The 25,155-nt window shown below is 42.6% G+C and overlaps 1 protein-coding gene across 8 annotated transcripts in view; it reads right to left on the reverse strand.

The window, feature by feature from the left end:
- Window positions 1-25,155, reverse strand: part of ATXN7L1 (ataxin 7 like 1) — a 79,395-nt gene that overhangs the window by 24,257 nt on the left and 29,983 nt on the right. For 4 of the 8 annotated variants that reach the window (XM_026701474.2, XM_087935534.1, XM_087935535.1 and 1 more), the window contains exons 3-4: window positions 21,930-22,034; window positions 6,333-6,561 (exon numbers count right to left, since the gene is read on the reverse strand). In XM_026701474.2, coding sequence (XP_026557259.1) covers window positions 6,333-6,561; window positions 21,930-22,034 — 334 coding nt within the window. Of the gene's footprint in view, window positions 1-6,332; window positions 6,562-10,756; window positions 10,998-21,929; window positions 22,035-25,155 lie in introns of those variants that run through there. The other 4 variants (XM_087935536.1, XM_026701484.2, XM_087935537.1 and 1 more) reach the window with 3 other exon arrangements.

The following is a 25,155-nucleotide window of genomic DNA, read 5'->3' on the forward strand; positions in this document are numbered from 1 at the left end:
TAGGAGGGGTCCCTGAGATAGTGAGATCTTGTCTGGTGGAATCCTCCAAGGGGGAGCTACCCAAAGGCTGCGAAGGTCTGCAAACCACGGCCGCCTGGACCAGTGAGGTGCCACTAGGAGTAATTCTGCTTTCTCTTGTAACAATTTCTGGATAACCCTGGGCACCAGTGCTAGTGGGGGGAATGCATACAAGAGCCCCCTCGGCCATGGGCAGAGGAGTGTGTTGTAATTCTTCGCCCCATGGGATGGGTATCTTGAAAAAAATCTCGGGAGCTGAGCATTGAGAGGGGAGGCAAATAGGTCCACCACTGGTTGTCCAAATATCCTTGCTGCTTCTTTGAACAGCGATGGGTGGAGGTGCCACTCTGACTGGTCTATGGTGGCCCTGCTTAGCCAATCTGCTTGTGTGTTTGACAGGCCGGAAATGTGCTCTGCCTTGATAGAAAGAAGATTGTTCTCCGCCCAGCGACACAGGCGCTCGGCTTCTCTCATCAATTGTATGGATTGTGTGCCCCCTTGCTTTTGTTATGTGAGCTTTGGCTGTCACATTGTCTGTTAGGATGAGGATGTGTTGACTTCGTACCTGGGGAAGGAAGCTGCGGAGGGCAAGGAAAACAGCGTGAAGCTCCAGCCAGTTTATGCTGCACGACTGTTCTATTGCGGACCATCTGCCCTGGGATATGAGTGACTGAAGGTGGGCGCCCCATCCGAATAAGCTGGCATCTGTGGTAATAGTAATCCTTTGAGGCTCCTTGAAGAGGCAGCCCTTGTTGATGACCGGTTTGGCCCACCAAAGTAGGGACATGAGGACCTTGGGAGGCACCCTGACTGTGCGTTTGGAGTTGCTTCTGCCGGATCTCTGGTACGGAAGCAGGAACCACTGGAGGGATCTAGAGTGTAGACGGGCCCAGGGAATAATAGAAATGCATGATATCATCTTTCCTAATAGTTTAGATAGATCTAGTAAAGACACCCTTCTAGAGCGCCTAATCTCCCGAACGGATTTTTGGATGTTAAGTAGTCTATCTGAAGACAGATAGACTTTGCCTTCCAATGTGTCGATAACTGCCCCCAAATGAGTTATTTGAGTCGATGGAGATAATTGACTCTTTTTCCAATTTATGAGAAAACCATGCTCCTGGAGAGAAGCTAAGGTAGCCTGGGTGTCCCTCGCTGCTTGGGGATTAGAGGGGGACAGAATTAAAATGTCGTCCAGGTAACACTGAAGACGAACGGGGATATTCCTGAGATGGGCAGCGAGTGCTGCGAGGACCTTGGTAAAAGTTCTGGGGGCAGAGGCTAGTCCGAAGGGAAGGGCCACGTATTCAAAGTGGTGATTGTTGTAACAGAACCTTAGAAACTTAAAATGGGAAGGCCAAATAGCGATATGTAAATACGCCTCCATCAAGTCAATGGACGTGAGCACATCCCCATGTCTGATGCCCAGCAATATAGATTGTAGAGTATGCATTTTGAATTTATGATAAATTAGAAAGCGGTTAAGCCTTTTTAAATCCAAAATTGCTCTCCATCCCCCCGAGTGTTTTGGAACAACGAAGAGATGAGAGTAAAAACCCCGCCCTCTTTGTTCATACGGAACTGGTTGTATGGCTTTTATGTTTAGGAGGTGTTGGATAGCGGAATCCATTAGATTACGCTTGATCGGGTCTCTGGAGGGGGGGCACGACATAAAGAAAACTGGGGGAGTGGTGTGAAACTCAAGGGCAAGACCATATCTAACGGTGTCTCTAACCCAAGCGTCAGAGGTAGAAGAGTCCCATTGATTCGCAAACAACTTAAGGCAACCACCAATGGGGAGAGTCTCCCTTGACCTATCTTGGTCGTTGGAAGGGCCTGCTTCCTGTCCCTCGAAAAGGCCTCTTGCATTGGCTGCCCCTTCTACTTCTGTCTCCCGAATCAGCTGTCCTGGGGTTGACCTGATCTGAAGGAAGGGGCCTCTGATACCTGGGGGAGAAGGGGCCTGATAGAAGGGCCGAAAGGAGCCTCTCCGAAAGGGCTGGGGGTTCTGAAATCTGATTTTCGTATAAGGGAAAGAAGAAACTTTTTCTTGCTGCGGGTCTCCATAAGTAAGGAGTCCAGGGAGGGGCCAAACAGCTTATCTCCCACATGGGGGGAAGAGGCCAGTTTTGCTTTATTTTTAAAATCTGCCTGCCAGTGTCTCAGCCAAAGTAAGTGGCGGGCAGTGACATGTGATGTGATTGCCCGAGCGGAAAACTTGACTGAGTGGTAAGTGGCATCAGCGGAAAACTTGGCAGCAGCTGTAATCTTCACAATGTCCTGGTGTGCCCTGATGTTAGTCGTGGGGACGTGTTGCTGCAGTTGGCGAAGCCAACGAATGGATGCTCTTGTGAAAAAAGATGCGTCCGTAGTCGATCTGATGGCCCATGAGTCTGACTGGTGTGCCCTGAGCAGGGCTAACTCGGCCCGCTTTTCCTCAGGCTTTAGAGCCTCTAGCGCCTCAGTCGGAGTTAAGGAGGACGCTAAGCCCACTAGGGGCTCATCTACCTCCGGGGTACTCAGTAACTTTGAAAATCCTGAGTCTAAATTAAAGAATTTTTTATCATGACCAGATGGGGCCGGGTGTACCGCTGTTAGAGGCCAGCTGCTTTTGCACTAAATCAGAGAAAATGGGTGGGACTGGTATAACCTCGGCCTCAACTACAGGCTGGTTAAAAATTAGGTCCGCTGGAACTTCCGTTGAGGGTGCAGGGGTGTCGCCTGGTGATTGGGTACTTAGGCCTGAGATGTTCTTGGCCTTGAATAACAGTGATTTGAATAGGTGTGGTCTGAATAAACCCGCAAAGGCGGGCTGGTCCGGGAAAAGCCCCTCGTCCTCCGACATTTCCCCTTCCAGGGGGTCTGCCTCTGATAGGGGCTCGCTATTCTGCATAGACCCCATTTCGAGTTCGTCTGCCACCATGAACTAGCCCATTTCTCCCTCGTCCTCCTCCTCTTCCTCCCGGCCTTGAAAGGGGGTCTCCCTCTGCACGTATACCTGGTGGTGGTCCGACCTGGGCAGGGATCTTAGTGACTGAGACTCAAGGTCAGGAGCCACAGAATAATGACTGGAGCTGGTTACTTGCTGGAGTCCGTCTGCGATCCCTTGGCAGATGGCCAACTCCATCCAGGTCCTTACTCTCTCTGGAACATCCTCAATGAGGGAACCCTCTTGACGAAGGCCAGTGGCTGTTGGGGTGAAGGTGGCTTCTGGCGCCCTTCTAGCTGGCGTTCCAGGAGTCGGAGCATGTTGTCCTTGCGAGGGCAAACTGTGCCTGGGTGAGAGGGGAAGATCTAGAGGGAGGGGTTGAGCAGAGGTAGACGGACTGGAGGATGGTAAAGCCTGAGGCACCGGGAGGGCTTCCCTGGCGCGCTTGTCAAATTCTTTTTGTAGGGCCTTGTGGCACCTTAAGGCATCTCTTTGGGAGGCTTTCCAGGTCTCCTTAGCCTGCTTGTGCAAGTAATGGGTTTTGGCTTTTGCCTTCAATGAAGGGCCTTTGGAGGTGTTACCATCTGCCATTCTTATAAATTATATATTGTAGTAATGTGCCAGGAAAGACAATATGAGGCGGTTGACACGCCCAGGGTCCAATCTGAGTCAAGACAGTTGCCCTGATAAGTACTTAATGTCCCACCCACCCCCGCTTTTTTTTTATGGCTATATGTATCCAAGAATATATATGTATATAACCATATATAGGAGTCATATCTCAATGGTAATAACGTAACGAATTACAATATTATACTTTACAGAATATATTATTAATATTATTATAATTATTGTTGATATTATTAAATTTATTAGTATTACTATTGTAAGTTAATACTAATATTGAGTTATGATTGAAAATGATACCACAATGAAGCCGGTATAATTGTTGCACTAGTGCTCCAGGAGCCACAGTATACTTGCAACACAATTTGAGAGAAAGTCAACCAATCAGCCAAATTTCGATACGCCTGAGGCCTGGGTAGAAATGAAAATGGGGCCTACAGCAGCTTACTTGCACAGGCGGACACGGCCTAGGTGCCTGCTGCTGTGCCGCTGAGGAAGCTGTGGGGATTAAGCCAACAAGATTCAGAGAGAAAAAAGGTAACCTCGAGTACAAATTGCCAGAGAAGGAGGTTAAAAGACTCAGAGGATCTAGGGGAATCCTTCTATGTCGAGTCAGATTCACCCACAGCACAGGGAATTTGAAGAAAAAAGGCTTATGCCACGTTTTTTTGGAGTCCAAAATGGCGTCCGCCAGTAATAGATAGTTCAGCGGCCTCTTCCCTTCGAGGAAATCGAAACTGAAACTCCAAGAATGGAGATGGTGAGAGAAGGGAGAGATTATCCAAAGTATCTTAAAATCGGCGTTTGAGGGAGGGGGGGGGAACAGCGATACGACTCTCAGCAATAAAATACAAGCTGCTAGAACAACAAGGTTGCCAGAAAGGCAAAAGGGAACGCAGCAGCTGTTAAATAGGCAGAGGCACTATTTTTGGCTATGGGGAGGTTGTGCAAAGCCGCTACGGAGCCTCCCGCTGCCCTCCTTGGGGGCGCAATGGCCCTTCCCCAAGTTCGATAATTGGACCCAAGAGACAATTGCGCAGAGGCTAAGGAGAGAGAGAAAAACGAATCAAACCTAAAGAGAGAATCAAATTTGGAATCTTTAGATCAAAGTCGTGGTTCGGCCAAGGAGCAAGCTAAGCACTGCCTGTTTCGTACGAGGCTGAGCTAAAACTGCGGAACGCTAGGGAGGAGTCACGTGGAGGAGGAGGAGCGTTCCTCAATTCAAGCTCAGCCTAACAATGCGGAGACTGAAGCACCTCCCACTACTGGATGCTCTGAGCAGCTCATAGGAGAACTAGGAAGTTTTGATATCTATTCCTGCAATCTAAAGAAGCGTATCATAGAACTGAAAAAAGTGCAACAAAGAATAATCAAAATGACCACAGCTTACCTGTGCTCTTTGCTTAAATCACTATTTGACAAAATATCTTTACCCATTTAAGATTTTATGATCACTATTCATTGGTGATATAACTAACTTGTTTTCAACCATCTCAGCAGACTTTTTCCCCTCCCAATTATGAGGTTTAGGTTGATTTTTCAAATAACTTTTAATCCTAAAAGAGAGGCGATGTCTAACTATTTTACATGGCAAGTCTTCTGGATGATTTCCTATCCAGTGTTTCTCAACCTTTTAAGATGTGTGGACTTCAACTCCCAGAATTCCCCAGCCAGGAGATGAAGTCCACACACCTTAAACTTGCCAAGACCACTCCAGAATATTCCTGCTAAGTTTAGAACCACTCATTTCAAACCCAAACCGGAGCATTATGAGCTCAAAAAGTTTGGAACTGAAATCATTTTGTACGCTAATGCAACTAATTGAAACCATGCTTGTTTCTAAATAAAACCACATTTGTTTCCTTTCTGAGAGCATTTTGTTTCCGATTGCTATTTTGTAAGACATTACACAAATATCTGAAGTGGAATTTTTAAAAAAATCTTAAAATTTCCCTAAGAATGCTAGAAGAGCCTATTAGGGTTCTCTTTACTTTTAATCTTGAAAAAGTCTCACACAACATAATTATGTTGTGTGAGACTTGAGTAAGTTTTGCCCCATTTTATGACTTTTCTTTCCATGTTTGTTAAGTAAATCATTGCAGTTGTTAAGTTAGTAACATGGTCGTTAAGCGAATCTGACTTCCCCCACTGACTGCTTGTCCTAAACATGAACCAGTCGCCAAGTGTCCAAATTTTGATCAAGTGACCATGGGAATGTGGCAATGGTCATGGTGAAAAATCATCATGTCACTTTTTTGGTGCTGTTGTAATTTCAAGTGGTCATTAAATGAACTGTTGTAAGTCAAAGACTACATGTATATGTTTATCTATATGTGTATGTGTATGTATATATTTATGTCATCATCATCTCTTTTAATGACCCCCAAATCCCTTGCAGGGTGGAGTCTGGGCAACTGAATGGAACTGAGTGTTTTACTGGCCAGATGCCCTTCCTGTCACCAGTGTGGAGTTACATCCAGCAGATATATTCTCATCGTGTCCAGAGAGAGAAATATCTGCCTCTACCTAGGATCGAACTCACAGCCTCCTGATTGTGAAGTGAGAGCGCCACCTCTAGGACACCGTACCACTCGTTGGGCATCCCTCACAACCTGGCCATAAACTGTTTCAACTCCTCCCCTCGGGATGGCGCTCTAGGGCCCTGCATGCCAAAACAACTAGACAGAAATCTAATATTGGAAATCTAATACTGAGAAAAGAATATGAAATGAAGAAATTTGCAAGAGTACCAGCTTACCAAGGTTTATCTCTCGAGACCTTTGAAGAAAAAACCATGTGCTGTTTGCTACTAGAGGTAATGAGATTGTCTTTGGGAGTTTTGAATGGCTTTGTGTTGTTGTTGTTTACGGAGTTATGGCCACCGATGCAGGATTTCGGCTTCATCTGTATTAGGCATGCCCTGGAATTGCAGGGCCCTGGAGATGCTGGAGATGAGGAAGGTTTACACATTGAACCGTGTCTTCGTTCTGCAATAGGTAGATATAGATAGATAGATAGATCAACAATCCTAAATGAATAAAAATAAAGGCAATTATGGAAGACAAAGCAAAAGGAATACAAACATATACAAATATGAATGAAAGAGAATATTTGAACTGGGTCGAACTGTGGGATCTTTGCTGCCCCAGCCTGGTTGTTTTCTTGCAGACATTTCATTACCCAACAAGATAACATCATCAGTGCTAGAAGGGGGGTGGGGTGCTCAAATGAAAACAAACCTCATAACCTTGTAACCAGTGATGGTAATTGACCGGTTCGGCCTGGTTCTGGCAAGCCAGTAGTAGTGATGAGCAGCGAAGATGGAACCGATTCTCTCCACCGCTCTGCTGTTGGGCCCACCTGCTTGCCCTGCCTCCCATACGCACTTTTATCTACTGAATTTGAAGCGCAGCTGCTTTGCGCGGCACAGAATAGCACCACATGGAAGCTGCCGAAGCGACCGGGATCGTGCAGGCTTGCAGGAGGTGAGTTAAAACGCCTCTACACCTGTGCAAAGTGCACGCGCATGCACGCAAAGTGTGTGCACGCATGCAAAGCACACCCACCAAGCCACGCCCACCAAACCAGTGGCAACAATATTTGAATCCCACCACTGCTTGTAACACAGATGATGTTAACTGGTTGGGTAATGAAACATCTGCAACATCTGAGATTGGAGAGCACCAAAGGCCCCACATAAAAAACAAACTGTAAAGTCAAAGCATTGTACATCCTGCCAAACTGCTATAGATATACAGTATAACACCAATATCATTTGGGATGCTTTCCCTTAAAGGCAACCCATAGCAGGATAATAGCAATAGCAACAGCACTTAGACTTAGATATCGCTTCACAGTGCTTTATAGCCCTCTCTAAGCAATTTATAGATTCAAAATATTGCCCCAATAATCTGGCTCCTCATTTTACTGACTTCAGAAGGATGGAAGTTTGAGTCAACCTTGAGCCGGCCAGAATCAAACTGCTGGCAACCGGCAGTCAGCAGAAATAGCCTGAAGTACTGCATTCTAACCACTGCGCCACCACAGTGTAACAACAACAACAAAAATATCAACAATACATTCAGAATGGCATTTTCAGTTTTCTTGGCTATGTTTTTCAGAAGCAGTTTGTCATTGTCCTCTTCCTAGGGCTGAGACAGAGTGGCCTAACTCAGGTCACCGAAATTGGCTTTATGCTCAGGGCAGGAATAGATAGCCTGATGCCTTAAATACTACAACCAAGCTCTCTCTCATCCAGTCTTTAAGGACATGCAAAAGTGTACTGTGTCTCTTAATTTTACATCCTTCAATGTACTATGGAGTATGTTTTTGTATGAGCTTTCTACAAATATAAACAAACAAATTTGCAATCCTCCTTAAAGCACATTAATTTTTATTTCCCATACAAAAGAACAATCTCATGAGACAATACTTCAGAAAGCAAAAGTGTGTTTTTTTCCAAACAAAAAGGAGAATTACTGTAAAATGCCCACCCTTAATTATATATCTATGTTTTAATTTTACTGTCTTCCTATACGTGAGAGGCATCGAGTATTGAAGCTAAGCAGCATTTTCACTAATCAGTTAAAACCTTTTAAATCGTCTCAAACATTTTAGCCCATTTTTTAATCAGGGTTATGGTATCCCAAGAATGTGCCACGAACAAAAACGTTAATCTCCACATTTGCCTGTAATGTGCTCCACAGTTGCAATCTATTTACAATCATTCTGTTATGATTTATTACAGGAAATCCAACGAGGTGAAAGAAAGTCTTTAAGTCATTAAACTTTCCTAGTTCCATTTCCCAACATTTATGTTAGTTAACATGCACCAATAGCGTGGGCTAATTATACATCAATGCATTGTGGAACTGAATTGTGTGATTTTAGTGAATAATTTAACAACGTACACAACATAAAACTGCCCAAAACTGTTCGGTTCTTACTAAATTCTTCAATGAAGACAAGAAAAAAATAATAATAACAAAGCACTGCAAATCTTAAATTAGAAAGAATCCAAAAAGTTGGATTTCAAAAAGCTAGTATCATATAAGTATGATTTCATAAATGGCGAATGGAAGAAGAAAACCATTTGAAGCAACAAATATTTTATATTTCTTGTTTTGTTTCAACTGGATGTGCCTCATTTAATGCTAAAATCCTGATGATTTACGTTATTGGCAACTGATGCTTTTTCATTTCTGTTTGTAAAAATTGTTCATAACTTAGTGTCTTGCAGGTAGTCCTCGACTTACACCAATTCATTTAGTGGCTGTTTGAAGTTACAACGGCACTGAAGAAAGTGACTTATGACCTTTTTTCACGCTTACAACCGTTGCAGCATCCCTGTGGTCAGATGATCAAAAATTGAGATGCTTGGAAACTGGCATGTACTTATGACGGTGACAGTGTCCAGAGGTCATCCACTTGTGTGACCTTCGGACAAGCAAAGTCAATGGGGAAGCCAGATTCTCTTAACAACCATGTTACTAATTTGACAACTGTAGTGATTCACTTAATATCTGTGGCAAGAAAGGTAATAAAATGGGGCAAAATTCACTTAACAACTATCTCACTTAGCCACAGAAACATTGGGTTCAATTTGGGTCATAAGTCAAGGACTACCTGTATCTATATGTATCAGATATAACCATCTAAAATATACTGCAATGGAAAGGAACAACCAAGATACATTTCAAAGCACCAAATTACTATTAATCTTTGCCTTTCGCTGTTTTAATTATGTTACCATGTACAGAAATTGGCTGACTGGAAAAAAAATTGCAAAATCGTTATTGCACGATAACATGGTTATCAATTTCAGGCCTTAAAATGACAGTACAAATACATCAAGCAAAAAAGTAAACTTCTTTTGGACAGCCACAAGATTCTGAATTAGTATTTAAAAGTGTAAAAGTATCATGGATAAGAAAATAAATAAAATATAGCCTTTTAGATTATCGTAGATTATTTTTTTGCCCCACTAGAGAATCCAACAATTCATAAAATGTACAATCTATGTAGCAAAAATTAGATATACAGGTTGAAACAGTCCTCCTTTAGAATTGGGAGCAGTTGTTAAATTAACTCTGTGCTGAATGGAAGGAGGCATTTCTACATTTTTGTACATTCTTGGTGAAAAGATCTAAAATAATTTGCAAGAAAGGGCTAGGTTTCCATTGTATAAAGGAACGGGTCATAAAACCAAATCTTTCCTGTTTTGTCCGTATAAAGTTGATTGAACTGAAGAAACACAGGACTGAATCTTGGCCCCCCCCAAAAGAGTTTTGGAACATTGTACTTACTAGAAAATGACATTTCTCTCAGACTGACCGATTAGCTTCTCCTAAAGTTTTTATTAAGTGCAGAAGCAATCAATTTTGTCTTTTCGCAGAGGCTGTGAAAATATTTTTAGCTGCTATGCAAGCATTCCTTTCTACCCATCACAAAATAATGTAGAGGTTACTAATCGTGGTAGTTGATACGAGGCACATAACCCAGTTTAAAATGCTCCCCAGTTCAAGCAAAGCAAAGGCCAGGCATATTGTATAAGATTTTAAAATCCAAACATCGCCAAACCAACCAAGAATTGAAGTACCTGGGCAACGTATGGTTAAAAGGCAGTTTGCTATGGAGCCAAGGGTTGTAAACATTTTAAGTACTTTCACTTTCTCTGTGACAAACCTTAGCACACTCTGTACCCTGCTCAATTCGGATTTCCAGTGAAAACAAGAACATCTACGAACAACAACGCCAATGCGGGAGTTTAAAGGAAGAAACAATCAAACAAACGTTTGTAAAGTTTGTAAGTCTGGACAATGATTTCCAATGTTATCAAACAAGGAACTGTTTCAGAGTGTCACTTTACAATATTGTAAACAACAAGAAAAATGGCAACGGAGGAGTTCGGTTGGTGCTACTTGGTGTAAAAACTGTCAAAGGAAACCAAATGCCAGACTCACAAACACAGGATCTTCTCTTAAAGCCATTGGCGAAAGTCGCAAACTCCCTGCCACAGAAAATGACTTTCCGGGGGTGGGGGGCGGGGGGGGTTGCAACACCACCACGAGTTAGCCTCCAAAATAATAACGATTAAAAAGTCCTTAATGTCTGCTAAGGAAGGGGAGCAACTGCACGGAATAGTATTTACAGTTAGAATGGAAAACAAACGACACAACTTACATGGACGCGCTCGGCTTGCCAAATTAACTCAAGTCCTAGCTGGGCCGTAAACAACTCGAACGGTGAGAACACAAAATGACTCACGGTTGACAGCAATACAATTTACATGGCAAAAGGCTTGGAAGCCAAGTGGTTTCTGCTCCTGCATCAGGGGATTTGCACTCGGGGCCCCGAACTGCTCAGGCTACACAAAACAACACACCCGGTTACACACCCTGTCAGCTCCACCATACCACGACAACACTCCGGACAGATTTAAGCAACAGGATTTTTTTTTTTTTTTTTGCCTTTGGGAAATTGGAATGGATCCTACTCTAGAATAGAAAAGTAGCAGAAGGAGAGGATAACAACGCTACAACAATTACATTACTGCTATTGCAGGCAGTCCTCGACTTAGGACCACAATGGAGGCCCAACATTTCTGTCGCCAAGGGAAACATTTGTTAAGTGAGTTTTGGCCCCACTGTTCTCGCCACGGTTGTTAAGGGAATGGCTGCAAGTTGCTAAATGACCGGTAGTAACATGCGTCATTAAGTGAATCCGGCTTCCCCACTAACAGGTCGCAAAAGGGGTTCATATATGGTCCCCTCAGGGCGCACTGCAACCGTCATAAATATGAGTCAGCTGCCAAGCATCTGGATTTTGATCACCTGACCACAGGGATAATTTAGCGGTTGTTAAGTGTCAAAAATGGTCATAAGTCGCTTTTTTCCACTGCCATTGTTAAATTTGAACGGTCACTAAATGAACTGTCATAAGTCGAAGACCGCCTGGATTTTGGAAACATCATTTTGGAGTGCCCCTCATTTAGAAAATATAAGGTAGCATGTTAAGTAACTTCATTAATTCTGCTCCTGTAGGTTCTAGGGATGACTTCAGTTTTTTTTAACTGCTTAGACCACAATTGAACCCCCAAGTTTCTGTTGCTAAGCGAGACCATTGTTAAGTGAGTTTTGCCCCCATTATATGAACTTTTCTTGCCCCACAGTTAAGTGAACTGATGTAATCATTGAGTTAGCAGCACAGTTTTTACATGAACAGAAGGTTGTCAAAGGGGATCACAGCCATCATCATAAATTATGAGTCGGTTGCTAAATGACTGGATTTTGATCACATGACATGGGGGGATGCTGCAACGTCGGTAAGTGTGAACAACGGTCGTAATTCCCCTTTTTTTCAGTTACGTTGAACAGACCACTAAACAAACTGTTGTAAGTTGAGGACTACCTGTATTTGACTAGATTTTGTTCCTAACCAATAAATACTGTAGATTTTGCAGTGTTTTTAAAAAAAATCGGGAGGCTGAATTAACCATAGTTATAAATCTTATTTTCCCACAAATTATTTTCTTTCAAATGGTCACTAAACTGTTGTATACAGGCTGTTATCTGTATTCCTGAATACCTTCTTCCTCATGTGCTGCATAAAAAAAAATGCATAACTATCTTAAAATATTAAGGTCGGCATGACTCATTTAACAACTGCCTTGCTTAGCGATGGAAATTCTGTCCCAGTTGCGGTAGAAAATCAAGGACTACCTGCAGAGCTGCTAAACAAGGAATGCTGACTATGGTGTTGTGGTTTGCCAGCAGCCTGTACAGACCGCAGCAGAATCGGAGAGTGAGGAAGAACAGGGACCAGTCTGGGAGTCTGGGGAGGACTCAGACGAGGGTCCTGCATCCGATGCAGAGATGGGGCCAGGATCATCTGGGAGTGGGGTGCTGACTCCGGAGCCTCCAGAGTCTGAAAGGAATGAGGCAGAGGACCAAGGGAAGCCTGTTCCCAGTGCGTGTATGCACAGAGCTGCTAGAAGGCGAGAGCAGCTGAAACAAAACGGCGACTCGGGAGTAAGGCTGGGAGGTGATTGCCCCTCCCATAAGGTATAAAGGACAGGCAACGATGATGAAACCTTTGCAGGAAGCAAAGTCATTAGTTTGGTTCAGACTCATTCTTGAAGCTCTTTGTACTTTGGCTGGGTTTTTTTTCTAGTTCATTTGACACTTCTGTTATTGGCAGCACTTCACAGGAAAGAAAGGTGGATGCTTATCTTGAGGGACTGTTTGAGATTCTTTACTGGCTGGGAATGAAAACAATTCCCAGTGTTGCAATAAAACAAGACTTGTTTTTAAAATAAGCATGTGCATAATTATAGTCTCGGAAATCTTGGTCAGAACATATGGACACAATTTCTCACAGCAGACAATAAACCTTGCGGCTCAAATAAAACCCTTCTGATCTAGAGCAGTCTATTCCATGACAGCCACTAAAGGAAGAGAATTTCTGCAGCCACCCATTTAAGGATTAAATAAAATATCCTATGGCGATTGGCATTTCCTGGTGGTCTCCCATCCTTACAATAACCACGTCCAACCTTCTTTAGCTTTATTTTTTAAGAGCAGCCAATCTCTGGTGAGTGCTACCATTTATGACAGATAGTCCTCGACTTACGACCTCACCTTGAGCACAACATTTCTGTTGCTAAGTGAGACATTTGTCAAGTGAATTTTGCCTTCTTTTATGACCTCTCTTTCCTCCATTGCTAAGTGAATCACTGCAGTTAAGTTAGTCACATGGTTAAGTGAATCTGGCTTCCCTGTTGACTCTGTTTGTCAGAAGGTTGAAAAAGGGGATTGCATGACTCCGGGACACTGCAATATGAGCCAATTGCCAAGTGTTTTAATTGTGATCACGTGACTGTGAGGATGCTGCAATGGTCTTAAGTGTGAAAAGTGGTCATAAGTCAGTTTTTTCAGTGCCGTTGTAACTTTGAACAGTCACTAAATGAAATGTTGTAAGTCGAGGGCTGCCAGTAATCTCCAGTGATGTAAAAAGCACTCAAGTTCATCTATGTCACTGGAGGCAAGAGAAAAAAAATATTATCAATAGAAGAGAGTATATATAGCTGAGGGTTGAACTGTGGTCTTTGCTGTTTTCTGCACTTAGTTGAAGAAAACAAAAATTTACATATAGCCAACTCCTCTATTTTCCAAAAAGTCTTTGAATTGTTTATTTCAAGTGGACAGATGGAAATAAGGTGTGTGCATGTGTGTGTGTACATACACGCATGCATACTCATCTTTATCATGAATAGACAAGATTCTAAAAATCTGAAATTTTTCAGCCTTTACTTGATCTGTTTGCTTTTATTACTCTTTCAAATTGAGTTTGTAAACAGAGAAGGACAATTAATGCTAATTCAGATTTGGATCCTGCACTGAAGTATTTATTAGGAAAACTCTTGATTAATCTGTAGGATAAGCTTCCAAGTGGGATTGTAAGAATTATGCCCTAGAGAAAGGAAGGAAGGAAGGAAGGAAGGAAGGAAGGAAGGAAGGAAGGAAGGAAGGAAGGAAGGAAGGATACTTCATTTCAGAAAAAGAACTTTTAATTGCCGAAAAAGCGAATTGAGGAAAGACAGTTTTTAATATAAAGGCTCCCCCTACTGGATATAACTTAGCAAGTAAGTAGGTTAAAATTCTTGAAAATTATGAAAAGTGGTCAGGTTTAAAAAGTGAACTTTTAAACTGCTGTATTGGAAATCTTATCATAAAATATAAATAAAGAACATGCATCAGTCAGGAAAAATCAGTTCTCACAATCTGTGAAAACTTTGAAAACTAATCTCTGGATTAAGAAAACCAAGACATACATTTTTTTTTCCCCAAGCCTGGCAAAACATGAAAACTACAGCCGATGCTTTCAGGAAATGTATTTTTCTGGGGCATTTCCATCAGGTCCCCTTTTTCACAGGGACGGCCTCGGGTTCTGTTGGAGACACACCACTGTGACACACCTTGGGGGGGAGGGGTTGGACTAGATGACCTACAAGATCCCTTCCAACTCTGTTAATCTTGAGTTCTGGTATGAATCCCAAGGCAAGGATTCACCTCTAGATGGAGACCATGGTTTTCAAACACAAGGCATTCCTTGATCTTGAAGGACTGCATTGAAAGTACACTCCATAAATTAGACCAGGGTAAAAAGAAAAACTGTATTTTATCTGATATAATTTAAATGTAATTACATGCAACTGATTGAACAAAGAAAATGTCAGGCACCTACTAGGTTTATTGTAGTAACTGGTTGCCAGATGAGAGCCAGCTGGTCTAGTGGTTAAGGTAAAAGGCTAGAAAGCATAGAGTGGGAATTCTAGTCCCACCTCAGCCAGGAAAGCTGGTTGGGTGACCTTAGTCCAATCATCAGGAGACAGATAGTTCTAGTCCCACCTTATTAAAAACCTTGGCCCAATCTCCAGGAGACAGAGTTCTAGTCCTGCCTTATCAAAGACTTTGGCCCAATCTCCAGGAGATGGAGAGTTCTAATCCCGCCTTATCAAAGACCTTGGCCCAATCTCCAGGAGATGGAAAGTTCTAGTCCCGCCTTAACTGTGTTATTGGCCCAATCTCCAGGAGATGGAGAGTTCTAGTCCCGCCTTAGCCATGACCTTGGCCCAATCTCCAGGAGATGGAGAGTTCTAGTCCCGCCTTAGACATGACCGTGGCCCAATCTCCAGGAGATGGAGAGTTTTAGTCCCGCCTTAGCTATGACCTTGGCCCAATCTCCAGGAGATGGAGAGTACTGGTCCCGCCTTAGCCGTGTCATTGGCCCAATCTCCAGGAGATAGAGAGTTCTAGTCCCACTTCCTGACTCACATTTATGATGGGGTCACCCTTTGGTGACCTTCTGACAAGCAGAATCCATGGGGAATCCAGATTTACTTAACAACCATATGTCTAGCTTAACTGCGGTGACTCATTTAACAAAGGCGGCAGGACAAGTTGTAAATTGAGCATAACTCATTTAACTTTTTTTTTTTACTTAGAAAGATAAATTTGGGACCTCAATTGTGATCATAAGGTGAGGACTACCCTTATGGATGCTTTAGCATTTTCTATATTGTCCATTGCTGTTGGGGAGAGGATAGTGAGGAAAGTAGGATCTCAGGAGGATCCCTCTCAGATTCCAAGTGCTCCTGTAGCTTTCTCCCAAGCAAAGAGACAAGCAGATCTGCCAGCTTTTTCAAAAGAGATTACTTCCAGGACAAGCGAAGGCTCCTTCCTCTCAAAACTCAGCCTTGTTGTCAGGGCAACCGAGGACGGTACCCAAGACGAAGCGTGGGCTGCTTTTGCCACCGCAAAATGTTCACACAGAAGGGACTTTCGTGTCTGGGAGAATGTAACAGCACCAGGTAGTCCACCACTGCGGAGCTCGAAATGCCCGTGCCTAAGCGAGACAGCTGCTTGTTAAGAAATGGATTGGTAAATCAAGCCAGTGCTATCGAGCCAAGCTACAACTTTCCGCAGAATTTTTGCCTAGATCATTGCACCTGAAACTAAATCTCGCTTACCTGCGAGTTTGCACGGTTTGCCATTATTCTTTTTTGACAAATATTTCAGCACCATCCATCGTTTGTCAAGATCTATTTGTATTTGTACAATTATTTTTATCATTATTATCCACAACACTGAGAACATTAGATGAAATAAATTTATTTTAAACATCAAGATACCTCAAATATATGTACCTTTTGCCCAGTTCCACTTCCTTTAAAAAACCCAATTATTCATATCTTTCTTAGGGCTATAATAATGCACTGACTTTTTTTACAATAAGGGTCCTAAGACAAAGAAAACTGTGAATTAAGCACTCTACTAAAGTCCTTACATATTCCTCTTTGATTTAGCCATACAATAGTTAGCCTAATTAAAAATCATTAAGCAGCAATATTCATTAGTCATTACTCAGACAACACCATAATAAAAACAAGGAGTTATATATGATGTGTTAATTTACAAGTGGACAAACAGAGAGAAAACAGAGACAGAAACAGTGTCCACATATTTAAGCTGTCAATCCTACTTCAGAATTACAAAATTCTTTCCCGGGTGTATTTTTTAAAAATAAATGTTTTGCAGCAAAAATAACGTCAGGAAGTAGCTACAGCTCCAACAAAGAGACTTGAAAATTATGGAAGACATTTCAAATGTTGTAAGATACAGTAAATAGTGCAACTATATGTCCATTACAAAAAATATATACATTGCATGCAATGGATTAAAAAAAAGAAATGTAAATCAAACAGTACAATCTTTAATATTTAAATAAATTACTTTGCAACAGACAACACGAATTAACCAAGCTGTTCTGTCAAGCTGTCTAAATATAAATTGAAAACAAAGGGACTGAAGGCCGTTTTGATTGTTAACAATTAACAAGATTTCCTTTCCAATTCTATATTCTCTCGCTCACCAGAAATGCTCCAAAATAACTATGCAAAATATTATGGCTTCAAATAAAGTCTGCAGAACTAAAAGGACTGTGAGGATGTGGAAACAGCAGATTCCCACAGTCCTGGGAAATCTACTCATCTTGTATATCAAAACCAAAAGGCATGAAGATACTTGAGCATGTCCTCCCAACGCACCTTGTTTGAGGAAACTCAATGAAACCACCTCTTAGTAAATCAGGGGTCCCATTATGGTCTGCACTGAGGCCAATTCTGAAGACAGACATGCCCCATTCAATGAGAAATTAATCCAGACTATTAAACCATTATTAAACCATATTAAAACCATGAAAGACAGCAATATAAGGAACGGGTATGCCTGACCCAAGAAACCAACATTGATTGGTTTGAGTATGATTGCAGTCAACAGGAAATTGTTCCTAGGTTGATTAGTGGCAGCAAGGCCTGACAAAGGTTGGCTAATTTTAATGGGTTGTCACAATTTTGTTGGGCTCCTCTGATCTCAAGCCATGATCTGAATCATGGCACCAAACCAGGTAAAAATTTGCTTCTCATTCTGGCTCTCAAGGCTGCTGGGAAGCAAAAAATAGCCTTTTAAATTTGCTTAGCGTATGGCAGGGATGACAAACTTGATTTCATTGTGGGCCACATCAGGGTTGTGTTTGGCCTCGAGGGCCAGGGCAGGTGTGGCCAGAGTGGCCGTGGCCAGCTTGGTGTCACTCATGTTAGGGGCACCTGTGGTGGTCTGAGCTCTCTGCCGGCGAAAACGGGCTCCTGAGCTCCAGTTTTCGGCCGTGACAGTCAAAATGTTTTCACTGGCAAAGGGCTGCAGGAGGCCGTCGCGGAGGAAAACGGAGCCTGGGAGGGATGCGTGTGTCCCTCCCAAGCTCCGATTTCACTGGAAAAGGCATTGAGGGCTGGTCCTTTGCTGTTTCCCAGGCGGCCCTGTGAGCCACATCTAAGCACCCCAATGGGCCGCATCTGAACTATACATCACCATATGACACCCTTGAATATAGCTAGAAAATGGAAGAGATCCTTTAAGAACCAGATAGGGCCATGATGGCGAATCTATGGCATGCGTACCGGAAGTGGCATACAGAGCCATTTCCCCCGGCATGCGAGAGGTTGCCCAAAAGAGCCTCACTGCGCATGCGCGCCTCCACCCGACAACTGTTTGATGGGTACCTGGCGCACATGCGCAGGTGGGGGCAGGTTGTGCAGGAGACACGCACGCATGGGCAGACACGCAGTGCACACCGGGGTGTCTCGCGTTCATACAGAGATGCAGCGTGCAAGGGGGAATTGCATGCACATGCGCAGGGGGGCCAGCACTCATTGACTTCTGGGTTCTGGCACACAAGCACGTGCAAGCGAGTGCGCGCGCGTGCAATTATCAGCACGTGAGCTGAAAAGGGTTAGCCACCACTGAGATAGGGGCTCCAAGCGTCTCTCAAACAGAAAGACAACTTTCATCTCTCCTTCATTCTACACATAGTCCTTCACTTACAACCACAACGGAGCCCAACATTTCCCTTGCCAAAGCACAAGACGCTGTTAAGCGAGTTTTGCCCCATTTTACAACTTTTCCTGCCACATTTGTTTTTTTCTTTTAAAAGAGTTTTTATTTTTTTAAAAACAAACGTACACATACAAAACATAAAACCAGAAAACCATCTTCCATTTTATATACATATAGTGTGTCAGTTGGTTATGAATCTTTTGTGCTATCCTTTTGTAGTCATTACTCACAGTTTATATCAATTTTCACATTGTCAAACTAACATATGATTATATATTTATCAGTTATTAATCATCCATGATTAAAGTATTTATTCCATCATTTTATATGAGATATTCCAAATTTTATCTTAAAATTCATGTTATATTTTCAACCAATGGTTTTATCTATCTATATTATGTTTTATATCAGTCTGTTAAATTTCTATCACAGAATTGCCTAGCCTATTACATTACCATGTCTTTTTGTCCAACCATTGATAAAACAAATCCCATATCATATAAAATGGTTTATCTTCTTGTTCTCTAATTTCAAATGTCTATTTACTCATTTCAGCACAGTCCATAATCCTGCCACATTTGTTAAACGGATCGTTGCAGTTGTTACATCACCAACACTGCTGTTAAGTGAAACTTGGCTTCTCCGTTGAGGAGCAAGAAGTGATCACATGACCCTGCGAACGGCTGCCGCACAGTTGCCACACAGTCAGATTTTTGATCATGGGACCTCGGAGAGGATTCAACAGCTTTGCAAAAAAGAATTATACATCACTATCCCCGGGCTGTTGTGACTTTAAACAAATGGTTGTAAGGGGAGGACAAGCTGCAGAGGTAGTCCTCAACTTACAACAGTTCATTAAGTGACCGTTCAAAGTTACAATGGCACTGAAAAAAGGAACATATAACTATTTTTCACACGACCGTTGCAGCATCCCTACGGTCATGTGATTTACATTTGGACACTTGACAGATGACTCATATTTATGACGGTCGCAGTGTTTCAGGGGTCACATGATCCCCCCTTTTGCGACATCCTGAAGAGCAAAGTCAATGGGGAAGCCTGATTCACTGAACCGCCGTGTTACTAATTTAAGAGCTGCAGGGATTCGCTTAACAAATGGGGTAAAATTCACTTAACAAATTTCTCCTTAAGCAACATAAACGTTGGTTCAATTGCAGTCGTATGTCATTTTGTCTCCTCACAGGTGAGACGCTGAGCTCAATAGGATAGCAAAATCTTTTTACCTGTATCTACGTTTCACTTCCATTACTTTGTATTTGGGGTTCCATACCTGTCGTAAAAGATTTCTCTCCCTGCTGGAGCGATGGACGAACAAGGACCGTGAGAATTTAAATTCCCCACCTCCAGCAACCAAGTTTCTTGGGCTGACACTCCAAATACAGGCGGTCCTTGACTTTACGACCACAACTGAGCCCAAAATGTATGTTGCTAAGTGAGACATTTGTTAAGCGAGTTTTGCCCCATTTTACAACCTTTTTTGCCATGGTTGCGAAGTGAATCCCTGCAGATGGTAAAATTAGTCACACGGTTGTTAAGCTAATCTGGCTTCCCGCTTGTCAGAAGGTCGCAAAAGGGGGACCATCACCGTAGGATGCTGCAACGGTCATAAGTATAAACCAGTTGCCAAGCGTCTGAATTTCGATCACGCGACCATGGGGGATGCTGGAAAGGTCGTAAGTGCAAAAAATGTATTTTCAGTGCCATTGTTAACTTCGAATGGTCAATAAACGAACTGTTGTAAGTCGAGGACTAGCTGTACACAAGAGGGCCATCTTCTGCCATACCATCCCCACCGAATCGATCACTGTTTTAACCCAGCTCCCCAAACAGGACAAACCCTCTACCGTGAACTCAAAAGGTTCCTATATTAGGAGCGCCAGCGGCCCCGGTAAAAAGTTTCTCTTGCAGGCTAACAAGTCCGTCAGGCCAGAAGATGAATAGTTGTCTGCCACATTTATTCATCTCTGCCCCTTGCCTTTTATTCCCAGAGCTAGGGTGGGGCTTTGCTAGCAGTGCTTGTTCTGACCCATGGCCTTTTCCAACAAATCAAACACAATTCAAAAAGAACAGAAACCTTGTAATGCTTTTACAAAATAATTAGCTGCTTGCCAAACTGAGCGAGACTTGCCAAAAGATAACAGACAAGAAATAATTTACAAAACAAGAATCTTCAAATACAAACTCGGGATACTGGAATGCCCACGAGGCTGAAGTTTCAAAACGTCTTTGCCTTCTGCAAAGTATGTTTGTTTCACAGCTGGCTTTTATCTTCTTGAAGCAGGGGCCATTACCTTGCAGTCTTACTCCCAAGTCACCCATGCTGTTACAACTGCTCCTTCCTACAAGCAATCCTGCGTGCACACACACTTGGCACAGGCTCCTCGGGAACCTCCTCATAGCTGCTGCCAGCCCCCACAATCTCTGAAGCAGCAGTCCACTCCCTTACGGTCCTGGCCCCTCATCTGAGTCCTCACTCTCCTCAGCCATCCGCACCTGCTGCTGGCTAACCACAACAGTGGTGGCTCTTCCTTCCAAAGGACCAGCCCATAGATTTCCACTGCTCCCCCTCCCTTTTTTTTTTTTAAGGTGAAAGAGAGCTTTATGCCCCAACGGCAGATAAAACGGTAGAACCATCTTCTAGGAGAAGGGAAACTCTGGTTTCAAACCTCCACTGCCTTGTGGCTATAACTATTATTGGAAAAGGCTTCAAGAGTCATTCTTGAGGCAAAATCCGGAGCCGGAGTCCCAGAAGCAGTCCGTGACTGTGTACAATCATGTTCTGCGACACAGCTGGAACTAATCGAATCGGCTCTGCCGTTCCATTAGATTATTTCAGTGAAATGGAGAGGGGGGGATCTGCTGCTTGGGTAACAGTTTATCCTCCATATTAAATTACCCAGGCCTCGTGCTCTGGAGACACTCCAGCTTTGCATACAGCATTGAAACAATATGGGAAGTGGCAGTTACCGGTTTCATAGCACGATACCATAGTCTCGAGACTGAAGGATGCCAATTCAATTCCTTTCTCCTCTGCTTTCTGCGCGTCAGGCACTGGACCCAGCTGTTCCTCCTCTTCCTCATCAGCCACCTCCAAACCTGGGGGCTGTTGAGTCTCCTTCTGAGGGCTCACAGACAGCCCAGGCACTGCCTGTCTTTCTCTCGCTCTCTGACAGCTCCATTCCCTCTTCCCTCTTGGAACTCCCAGGTTGCTCTGATGCTGACCCTGACTCCCACACCTCCTCCTGCTCCTCCTCTGATTCGGCCGCTGAGGCAATTTCACCTATTTTGTCGTCCCCCCACTTCTATTCAGAATTCCGACCAAGGGAAGCACATTAAATTGAAGTCAACCGAGCCGTAATCCACGAACAAAACATACCACTTACCGCAGTGAGACTGGAAAACCTGTGGCTTGATAACCTGATTGCAGGAATTGCACACAACTAGATAGAAATCATCATGAGCTGGATAATGGCCAAATAAGTGCATATCTGTGGGAAAATTAAGAAATACATATATACAAACATTAGAAGTCGTCTTTAGGAGTGGGGGGGAAGAAAGATACTTCCTTTTCAAAAAGCTAAAACACTGTATTTTGTTTAAAAAAAATGCACCAAAAAAAAAGACGACGATTGCAATAAATATCGAAGTCCTTCTGAATTTAGGGGATGTATGATGGGTATGTATGCACAGGTAGTCCTTGACTTACAACAGTTCGTTTAGCAACTGTTCAAAGTTGCAACGGCATTGGAAAAAGGGATTTATGATCATTTTTCGCACTTATGACCCTTGCAGGTCATGTGATCACAATTCAGTCACTTGGCAACCGATTCATATTTGTGACAGTTGCAGTGTCCCCGGGGTCATGTGGTCCCCTTTTGCGACCTTCTGACAAGCAAAGTCCATGGGGAAGATTCACTTAACAACATGGTGACTTAACTTCACACCTGCCATGATTAACAGCTGGGGTGAAAAAGGTAATAAAACGGGGCAAAACTCACTTAACAAACATTTCCATTTGGGCTCAATTGTGGTTTTAAGTCAAGGACTATCTGTATAGAGTTGCAACTGTGGTGCTCCTACCAGCACAGACGTACCCAACCACATTTCTACATTAATGCTCAACTTTTTTTATATATAAACTGGGAATGAAGTACAGGAAGCCCTCGACTTATGACCACAGTTGAGTCCAGCATTTTCTGTGGCTGAGCGAGACATTTGTTTAGGTGAATTTTGCCCCATTTCGCCACCTTTCTTGCCAACACTGCTAAGCAAATCACTGCAGTTGTTAAGTTAGTCACACAGCTGTTAAGTGAATCTGACTTTCCAATTGATTTTGCTGGTCACAGAAGATAGTGTCATGTCCCTGTTGGAATCTGATTCCAAGAGATTGAGCAGCTGACAGGGAGTGGGAGTGTGGCTCCAGTGACTCTGGAAGAAACTGGGGAAGGACACAGTCTGGCTGGGCATTCAGAGGAAGACCCAGGGCCACCCCCTCTTCATCTAACTAGGCATGCTGGGAGGAACAGATAAGGGAGCAACATGGGTTATGGGGGAAAAAAAGGCCCTGATCTCCTTCATTAGCTGCAGCTGGGAAAACAGGATATAAAGGGTGTTTGCGCACAGCACCTTGCTGGAAGCAAAGCGTGCATTATCTTTGTTTGTCAAGTCTTATCTGGATTCTGGCATCCTCCCAACTGTGTGTTTCGTTATCTTTTGGAAGTCTGTGATTCCTTATCCTGCCCTGTCTCATTAATTGCTGCAACATGGTTTGTGTTGGTTTTTATTTATAATGTATATGTACTTTGAGTTCGGACTGAATTTCTTCCCTTTAAAGACTGTTCTTGGGACTGTTCTTTTTCTCCAGCCGATGATAACTGGACATTGGGGGCCAAGTTGGAGGTATTAAAGGGACTTTGTCTTTTTTGCTTTTGTGCCACGCCCCGGGTCATCACAGGTGGCCACATGACCCCAGGACATTGCGACAGTCATAAATATGAGTCAGTTGAGTCAAGCAAGTTAATTTCAATCATGTGCCCAGGGAAATGTGGCAACAGTCATAGGAGTGAAAAATGGTCATAAATCACTTTCTTCGATTCCATTGTAACTTCACACAATCACTAAATAAGCTGCTGCTGCCTTTATCTGATTTGGGTTATTGTAGTGTCAGATTATTGTAGATTATTGGATTTATATCTGAGTAAAAATGCACCATCATTGTATCAATGTGCTCCCGCCTTTCTGTTCCATCTGATTTCAATATTTATTTCAAGAAATAAGCAAAAATCCCTTTTCTCAGGATAATCTTTTATGAAGCTTTGCTCTTGATGAAACAGGGCAAAAGCATTTGGTATAAGCAGTGCAAAAAAAAAAAAGTCAGAATATACGTCCCAGATAAGACCCAAAAATAGGCAATCAAAGCGCTGAGCATCTCTCGTGACCAAAGAAATATGATAGCTACCCAATCAGGGATTTACCCTGAGTAAATCTACTAACAAATTTTGAACAATGTCTCCTTGTGCCCCGCTAACTAAAGACAGTTATGAATCAACTGGTTTCCTTCACACACACCCCATATTTTATTTTATACTTTCCAATCTAGGAATAAGGACAAGAAGAATCAAAATACTAGATATATTGAGAAAGGTAATCAAAAGACGGGCACATTTTATCATATGTGGTGGACTTGTGCTAAAACAAAAAAAAATTGGGCAAAGGTGGCTAGAAAAGATGATAAGGAACCACATAGAATTTAAACCTGAACTGTTTTATTAGGTATAATATCAGAAAAATTAGATAAGAAAAGTATGTATTTAATATTACATGTTTTAACAGCAGTAAGGATTATATTCGCACAATATTGGAAAAATGAAGAAACACCCTGAGATGAAGAGATAATTAAAAAGATACTAGACTGTGCAGAAATGGATAGACTGACATTCAAAATTAAGCAGAAAGAATACTTTCAAACATGGAATCTATTTTACCAGTGGTTAGAAAAAAGGTGTGGAGATTAAGAATATAATCAGATGTTAAGCAAATTAAATACCCAGACAACACAATGTTTATTAAGCACTAAGAAATATAATCAATAAAAAAATCAATTAACATTTGAAAAAAAATTAGATAATTTCATTTCTACTTCCCAAATGCCAATAGAAGAGAATATTAATGCCAAAATGGTTAGTGCTCAACTTACGACCAGAACTGAGCCCAAAATTTATGCTGTTAAACGCGAAATTTATTTAAGTGAGTTTGGGCTCCTTTTACTATTTCAACAGATTTGTTAAGTGAATCACTGCAGTTGTTAAATTAGTAACATGGTTGTGAAGTGAATCTGGTTTCCGCATCGAATTTATGAGTCAGTTGTCAAGCATCCAAATGCAAATCATGTGACCACAGGGATGATACAATGATCGTAAGTGTGGAAAATGGTCATCGGTTACTTTTTTTTCGGTGCCATTGTAACTTCGGTCACTAAGTGAACTGTTTTAAATCAAGGACTATCTGTAGAACGGAAGAGTAGCAGCTGAAGGTTGAACTGTGGAGTCCCTGGGGCTCTCTGAGCTTGGTGGTTTTCTTGCAGACATTTCTTGCAACGTCTGCAACGAA

The sequence above is a fragment of the Pseudonaja textilis genome, chromosome 5 (genome assembly GCF_049901715.1).
Source record: "Pseudonaja textilis isolate UNSWEBS1 chromosome 5, rPseTex1.2, whole genome shotgun sequence".
NCBI classification, from domain to species: domain Eukaryota; kingdom Metazoa; phylum Chordata; class Lepidosauria; order Squamata; family Elapidae; genus Pseudonaja; species Pseudonaja textilis.